Source organism: Vigna unguiculata, chromosome 4 (assembly GCF_004118075.2).
Source record: "Vigna unguiculata cultivar IT97K-499-35 chromosome 4, ASM411807v1, whole genome shotgun sequence".
Classification (NCBI taxonomy): domain Eukaryota; kingdom Viridiplantae; phylum Streptophyta; class Magnoliopsida; order Fabales; family Fabaceae; genus Vigna; species Vigna unguiculata.
The window spans coordinates 32,389,174-32,397,700 of NC_040282.1; the positions used below are offsets into that span (position 1 = coordinate 32,389,174).

General features: G+C 32.6%; 1 protein-coding gene across 1 annotated transcript; it reads right to left on the reverse strand.

Moving 5' to 3' along the window:
• Positions 1 to 1,314: 1,314 nt before the first annotated feature.
• On the reverse strand, positions 1,315 to 8,037 carry LOC114182198 (polypyrimidine tract-binding protein homolog 3-like). The gene is made up of 15 exons (XM_028068997.1): positions 7,926 to 8,037; positions 7,351 to 7,417; positions 6,180 to 6,251; positions 5,994 to 6,070; positions 5,256 to 5,334; positions 4,820 to 4,943; positions 4,354 to 4,418; positions 4,205 to 4,254; positions 4,007 to 4,048; positions 3,857 to 3,908; positions 3,704 to 3,749; positions 3,597 to 3,610; positions 2,881 to 2,988; positions 2,644 to 2,787; positions 1,315 to 2,191 (listed from the first exon to the last, which is right to left on the reverse strand). The coding sequence occupies exons 2-15, from the start codon at positions 7,405 to 7,407 to the stop codon at positions 1,802 to 1,804; spliced, it is 1,320 nt and encodes a 439-aa protein (XP_027924798.1). The 5' UTR covers positions 7,408 to 7,417; positions 7,926 to 8,037; the 3' UTR covers positions 1,315 to 1,801.
• Between the last annotated feature and the right edge of the window lie 490 nt (positions 8,038 to 8,527).

Sequence of the window (8,527 nt, forward strand, 5' to 3'; positions counted from 1 at the left end):
GTTGTTTTATTTCTAAAGAAAAGGAAAGAAAACTTTATGGGGTAAAGAAAACTTTACTGCAGTAACTTAAGTAAATTAAGTAAAAGATAAAAACAGGGTAAAATAGTGATAATGGTCAGAAATATGTGTAGGTTTGTTTAAATAAAAAATTTAGTGGGTCAGGCTCAATTTGCTAAAGACTAAAAGGCAAAGATCAAATTAAAGTTTCTGCTCATCTTTTTCTCACCATGCCACCACTGTAAACCACCACCATTTTGCACATTTCTTCTCTTCTGTTCAAGATTTGGGTTCTTATTTTTTTATCCGATTTTTTGTCATAATTGCTACGCCACCGTCATCCATCATGCCAAAAGCAACCGTCATGAAAAATTTGATTTGCCTCCGCCTTATTATGGTGGCAGACCGAAAAACCAATACTGATTTCCGCCATGACCGAAATTCAATAACACTTCTAGGATATCAATAATTATAATATTTATTGTGATGACAATAAAGAAGTGATAGTGTTAACGGTTATAATAAAAGTATAATAATAGTTTTACAATAAATATAGTGATATAAAGACAACAATTATAATTATAGTTAATAATAATGAAAGTAATATATATAAAAACAATGACAATAATAATAAAAACAAGAATAATAAAACAATGTCAACTATTTAATTGTTTTTTAACTCATTTTCCTTGAATATTACATTAAAAATGGAAATAAACAATTCGGTAAGGAAGTGTATGTGCATCCAAGTATTAATTGACCACATGATACAACAGTCCTTTTATCTTGTCTACAAGCTCCTTGTCACCAAACAGTCTTTGAAAAGTAATATTATAAAATTTAACAAACTGACGATAGTTTTTTAAATAGATGACATACATTTTTTTAAAATATATGGATTAAACTTACCATATATAACAGTTCATAATTGAAGCAGCGTATAACTATTTTAATATACCAATCCATAAACATTTTTCTCTTCAAATACAAAATAATAAACCTGAGAACTCCTCCCATGCACGGATGAACCATTAAATCACAAAGACATATACCAGAAATGAATGGAAGAAGACTGATTAGATGCTATCCTTTACTTTCATAAACTCATCAATGGTGTAAATTAGCAAAGACTGCATATAACAAGAGGTCCTTTTATTTACTTAATGAGAATTTTACATTCCTTCATTGAAGGTTGAGTTGGAAAGGGATAAGAAAGATTATATGAGAATCTAAAGGAAGGGAAATAATGAAAATGTTCTCAATCCTTGAACATGCAAGGAAGAAGGAAAGGGAAGAAAAGGGTAGGACATGAAAGAGAGATACAAAGTGCAGATAGGAATAAATAAACCAGAAACAAAAATGTAGTTTCCACTTAGCTGGACAAGAAAATTGAAATGGATTTTGAGAATACAACAGAAAGGCCTACTTAGCCTGAATTACAGAACATATACAACAATCATGATAAGAACAACCATAAGAGAATCCCTCAACTCTGAAGAAGTAGTAACTTAACTTCTCTCTCTCTTTCTTTTCTATTCTTCAAAGGCTACATCCATCTGCAATAATAAAGCTTGCCCCACTACTTTATGTTAGCAACCTAAAAATCTAGTAGAGGCAAATGAGAAGAGAAATGATTCGAAGTGAAAAAGTAGTGCAAGTTTTATCAGTAAATTAGCAAGCAAAGAGACCATTACAATGACAATGAGGGTGACATAATCAGCATAAAAATTATCCTTCCCAAATTCAGAACCTAATATGCTTAGCAAGTAGCAACTATAAATCAATTTTCCTTCAGTTCTTATGCTCAGATATTCTGCAACTGGGAAAAGGAGATACGGACAACCGATCCAGAAAGTGGACTTGCATGTTTGCACACAAGGGCTTCAGTAGCCTGTTCCTCAGTGTCAAATTGAACAAGTGCCTGTTTTTTAGCATTCATCTCAAACACTTTGCAGTTGACAATGTTACCATGTTCCTCCAAAAGGCTTACAATCTCATCTTCAGTTATGTCTTGTGGGAGGGTGGACAAGTGGATCATTTTTGTCGGGGAGCAGCAATACCGATAGTTCTTTGCAGCATTTCGGTTGAATCGATTGAGATTTGAATTGACATACTCGTGTGTATCAGCACCTTGGGATATGTTTGCATACTTTGAATAGTTGACTTCCAATCGCTTCCCAAACAACATGGCTCCCTGTTTTCCAAATTCAAAGGTTTTAGTGAGTAGCTCAAAGCTAGAGTTGAAAAGTGCCTGATTAAATTGCAGGCAGCAACTATGGAGAATAAATACATCAAATAAACACAAATATTTGGTAGACAACTAGAGGATCTATATTCAATGTAACGTGCACTAGCACCTGCATAAAATCTCGATTCAATTGGCTAGGAATCCAGTTTTAATCAAAATTTAATTAAGCACTTACTGAATAAGCACTTGTGTATAAGTTGTTTCAACAATAAAATATGAATATGGTTGAATTGTTTCCGAGTAAGTTCCAAAGAAGAAGACTAGTAAGCATAATATCTTATTGCATGAACAACAAATACAATGAATCTACAGGCACAATAATAACATTTCATGTTAGTGAAGATATCACAAGATCTAGTTAAAGATATATATAACCAGCAAGGTGACAAGAAACAAACCTTCAGAAAATGTACTGCTAATTCAGCCTGGAAACCATCCCCCATCTGGATAAGTGCATGGTCAGGCTTATTTCGGAGTAGTTTAATTCTGACAATGTTCCCATAAATGGAGAACAAATTGAATAGTTTATCTTCGTCTATTCTCTGAATAAAAACAAATTACACGCCAAATATAATTTAAAAAAGTGTAGAGAACTTTATGGAAAAAGGGAAGAGAGATCAAGGCAATGTACTTACATCAGGACTGAGATTCGCAACAAGAATCGTACACCTTTCATTTGTTCCAGTTATGCCAGGAGGCAAACCTCCCCCAAAGGCAGCTGCAATTGCAGCAGCATTGGCCATCTAAAATTCAAAAACAAGTTAGCACGCCTGATTGATGTTGGCATATTTTATGTCCAGAATGGCTTAGAATCAAAATCAACCGAGCTTAAAATAACAATTAATTTTTTTTCCAAACAATTAAGCTAAGCCAAACATGCTTTAAAAATATATGGGAAGAAAAATTCATTCAAGTGATGCATATCAACGCTCAACTAATAAAGAAAAAACCCATAACAACAGGTTCATAATATAATGACTGTCATTTATCACAAAAAAGGACGAAAATACCAAGCTGATCACATAGCAGAAAGGCCAACAAACATTTTCAGTGAAACTTTCGAAAAAAATTAAATAAAATATGAAGCCCCATGGGAAATTACTTTGCTAAAGATCAGTAAACTCAAATTCTCACCTTTTGTAGGGTGCAGTTATGAAACCAAGTATTTACCACATTTTTAGATTTTAAAATATCTATATAGTAAAAAGAGATCAACCACTAATCCGCTAGACATTTATAATGCTACTTTTCACAAGATGTAAATTGATGATAAGTTGATAACTTCATCGTATATTCCACTGCAAATCACTAATCGCAAAAGAGACATCAACTTGACTTGAAAAATATCCACCTGTGAGAATCCAGCTGCAAAAAGAAAACAAAAATATTAGTTATACAAAGAAATAAAACAATAACAAACAAAGCAAACCAACCAAAGCAACTTAAAATATTTAGCACCTGTCCTTGCTCCAGAATACATGCCTCCTGCATCACCATATCCAGGCTATCTCATAGAATATGAAAGATGAAGTGAAAGAAACAGATTAGTTAAGGATTTGACAAAGATCAACAAGATTTGATTCAGAAATAAACAAGTGACAAACAACATACTTGTGAAGATCGACCTTTCTGTTCAGTAGGCAGATTTGGGTTCGTGAAGTCCCTGTGGAGCATGAGGGATAAACTCATTATAATAATTACAATGTTATAAAAGAGACAATGTTTAAAAGGACTACAAATAAAGAACCAATTGAATCACACCTTGAACGATCATTATTGTAGTTCACTTGTAGTTCATCAAGGCTGCAATGAACATGAATTATTATCCAACCATAAATAAATAAAGGCAAGGCAGAAAGATGGGGGATGCAAGATTAATCCGCAGCATAGAAGAATAACACAAGTCACTAAACCCAAAAATGACAATGGGATGAAATTGCTGAGATTAATTTAACTTACTTTGAGTATTGAATGTCCAACTGACAACAACCATCATAGATATTGCGTCCCTATAAATTGTCAGAAGTACAATCATCAAATATAAAAATATATCGCCAGAAATTAACAAGCCAAGTAATGCCACAAACTCCATGTAAATGCAAAACAACCTGTAGTGTACTTCTGGCAGCAACAGCACTTTGACGGGATTGATACTGGATGAGAGCCTGAAAGCCTACACAGTTTTTAAACACGAGATGAAACCAGTAATAAAACACATGCACAGAACATCAACCAATTAAATATGATAGGAAGACAATCTTCTTCCTTAAAAAAAATGCAGTGATGGTCCTTGTTCCTCAATAGCCATATCTTATAACAGGGTATATGTATACTGTGTGAAAAGCAAAAAAAGAAATGACACTGACACATTGAAAAACGAAAAACTTAATTTCATTCATATCAACGAACTCATTGTCCTATTTATCTACCAAACATATATTTACATAATGCAAAAGAAATTATTACATGAACCAAATATCCTCTATTCAATTCAATCCATTTAGGCCCCCCAAGACAAAAAGAAAATCTTAAAAGGAAAAGAAAGAGAGAGGAAGAAATCTGAGAGAATCTGACCAGCTGACTTCTGAAAGGTTACAATCTTTTCCACAAATCCATGGGGAGAAAACACTTGATGTAGCACATCCGCTGTTATAGGATACAGCATGTGATGAACTGTAACTAAGAGAATTCGATTTGGCTGTGCATCCAGAGAGTTGCCGACAGCAGACAGCATAGAGAAAGAGAAGAGAGAGAGAGAAAGGAGAATAAATAGAGAAGTTCGTGATAAAGAGAAAGAAAACTACAGAACAAAAGAAATCAACACTATACTTATTGCAATACAAAGTCTGAGAACAATATACATGTATATTATGGGGACAGAACATCGCATAAATATAAAGAATACAAATGGTAAATGAAAAAGGGTTGGTAAATATTAAGTTTTTGCCACAAAAAACCAGTTGAGGCATATATTTTCCATTTAAAGAAAAAAAAAACACAAAAAACCAACCTCATCCTCTCGTGCTTGATTTTGATCCATTGTAGTTAGTTCTTGATGTGAGGAAAACTGGACATAAACATTTCTCCCCCTACAATAAAACAATAAGATAACTATGAAAAGAATAATAATTTCTTAGAAGCAATCGAAACTAATAATGCTTTGTAAATCTCTTAACAAGACATCCAATATCAAGTTATCAAAATACTACCTTTGTTCCAATATATAACAACAAAATACGTAATCCATCAAGACCAACAAAAAAATTGAATACCCACCACCCCCGTAAATGGCTTCAGTAAAGGTTAATGGTTATATTTAATTATATTACTCATAACTCAAGGGATAATTGTTTTAACCAGTGGCTGACTTGTATTGCTAATAGGCCAATATATAAGAACAAAATACGTAATCCATCAAGACCAACAAAAAAGTTGAATACCCACCACCCCGTAAATGGCTTCAGTAAAGGTTAATGGTTATATTTAATTATATTACTCATAACTCAAGGGATAATTGTTTTAACCAGTGGCTGATTTGTATTGCTAATAGGTCAATGAATGCATCTACTTTGTTGGGAAATGAGTCAATGTCTCATTAATAGACTTCATACATGAATTAAGGATATAAAAGACAGTTACCAATTAATAAAGTTGAAAGTGGGTTCTTATTCTTATAAATAGGACAAGAGGTAGTTGTATTCAAGTCAACCACAACAAATTCAAAAGTGAAAAGATAATCTATTTGTACCTTATGCTTGGCTGAACATTTGAATAAAACTGTAAAGCATTAACTGCAGAAGGAATATCTTGCATTTGAAGAAGTGCCTATAAGAGCAATAGATTATACAAATAAAAAAATGATGAAACAAAACAGCCTAGATTTCCCAGAATCTAAGGAAAACAGAAAAAATTATTTGGAAATAAGAATACCAACCTGATTTTTTGCACGCAACATAACAAGCTTTGTTATAACTCCAAAAGGCTGAAATAGCTGAAGCAAATCATTCTGCAACCACATGAGTTATGACTTATAAATCACTTGATAAATTTAAACTCGGCAGAAAATGGGAAAGAATTGTTCATTCAAATCATCTTTGATAAATAAAATAGTAAACATAAAAAAAAAGAAAAAAGTATTGGTTGTTGGCGGCAATTACTTTATGACTCATGGAATACGGTGACTATAACTCAATAAGCAATTTTAGAAAATGTTATTATACACTTTCCGGTTGTCAGTAATGCACAGTAACCAAACATCCTTGTATTCTACCACAGGCTGGCATCTAGACTTCTGTTTGCTGTGGTGTGGATTTTTGTAAATCCCTCTTTCATTTAAAAAGTATTCCAAAATCAACTTTTTTCCCTTTTTTCGTGACCTGATATCCAAAGCCCTCTCAAAAGGTTTTACTGTTTAATTTGGATTGTAGTACTCAACAGATCAGTAATAGTAATTTAGATTACGATCGCAAAAAGTCACTTCATATCAGAAATTATTAACGCAAATTCTGAAATCAATGTTCATTTCATTTTACATTTCCCTACTGATAGGTGTGTCTAGGTGTCTGTAATATTCAGATAATACTAAACTAGAAGAAATATAGAGTGCCGTGGCAACACAACAAATAATGTATAACTGTTTCTGAAACGAACTATGCAAAGATTTACAGTTAACTACATGTTATTACCAGAAGTTTCGTTACTGACATGATCTTGCAGCTTCCTTTTATAAATATAGCTACTAATGTTGAATACAAGTACTTTTTAGTTAATACTGTCCAACATCGTTTGATATACCCACTACCTAAGTTAGCAGGTTCAGTTAGCAAGGAACGGTTGTTTTACCACTAAAGAGATCCAAAGTATGGCAAACAAAACCTGTTATAATCAATAACTGAAACGGAAATTGTAGAACTAATTACAAAAACGGCTATTGTCACTTTCTTTCCCGGACGAGTCAATATTACAGAAGTTACTATTCTGGCCATGACAGCGCCGAAGCTCATGCAACTATGCAATGTTAAAGCAATGACATGATCATATAACAAAAACAAGTAACAACAGAACACAGACACAAGAAAGAGTAAGAATGAGGAGAAATAATTTACTTCAGATATCTCATGTCCCACATTTCGAACGTGAATGACCTTGGAAGGTTCAGCCATTGCAAATTACCTAAGCAAAACACAAATAACAAAAAAGGAAATAAAAATTAAAATAAAAAAGAAACATACAACCAATATATCTGCATCTTCTCTTCTGTTTGCATTCCAATTTGAACATGCAACAAAACGTTCCCACTAAGAAGCTCGAGATTCATTTGCTATGAAAAACCAAATTCACAGCAAATCAAGATTCAGGCGGAAAAAAAAAATTGGGGTTTTCTGAAACCAAGTGCGAATCGCGTAAAAATCCAAACTTTATCTCCTACTCGATCGAACTCGTGAAAAACTCAGTTACCCAATTGAAGAGGTGAATCTGGGAGTGAGTAGAACAAAAAGTAATATACAAAATAAAATGCCACGCGGCAAAAGGGTATCTTCGAATCACATAAAGGAGCACAAAAAAGTTTCTCAAAATCGCGTCACGATGGCACGGGCTGCAAATCGTACAAAATGGAAAGCTAACACTCAGAAGCAGAGAGAGAGAGAGAGAGAGAGAGAGAGAGAGAGAAAGAACTTGCCTCGAGAGAGTGAGTGAGAGAAGAAGGAAAGAGAAGAGAGAGAAGAAAGTTGATTACAGAAGGTGCAAACGGTGTCGTGAATTTCTTGCCCTACGTATGTAATCATTTTTAAGCCCAAAACATAGGAACTCAATGATCCAACAATGTTACATATTTTTAATCTAATTTTTGAATTGTTTTCTATAAATTTAACTTTAGTACAAAATTATTTATAACAATAGTTTATTATGTGAATATTAATATTCATAAGAATGTAAACAAGAAAAAAAAAACCTACCAGAAAACAATCTTATGTGGGTTGCATTCGACAAACATCAAACATTTATAAAGTAAATTTTCGATTAATTTCCTAAAATTGCAATTATCACTCAAATTGTAATTTAAAATTAAAAAAATAATAAAAATAGTTCATAAAGTGTATATTAGTGATTAATATTTTTTAAATCGTAACGTAAGATAAAAATATAGTCTCTAAAATAAGCCATCAGACATAAATTTATTGAATGAATTATATATTTATTTCTTAAAATTATAACAGTTTGTTCAATTAATCTTCAGAAACATAAATAATTTATAAAATTAAATACTACTAATTATTTTAG

Bases quoted from the DNA above. Each gene is read 5' to 3' on its own strand.
- LOC114182198 (XM_028068997.1), bottom strand. From the start codon at position 7,407: ATGGCTGAACCTTCCAAGGTCATTCACGTTCGAAATGTGGGACATGAG. The intron at 6,071-6,179 runs GTTGGTATTCTT...TTGCTCTTATAG, and splicing joins TGTTGCGTGCAAAAAATCAG to GCACTTCTTCAAATGCAAGA. The intron at 3,909-4,006 runs GTGTGATTCAAT...CATGCTCCACAG, and splicing joins TACAATAATGATCGTTCAAG to GGACTTCACGAACCCAAATC.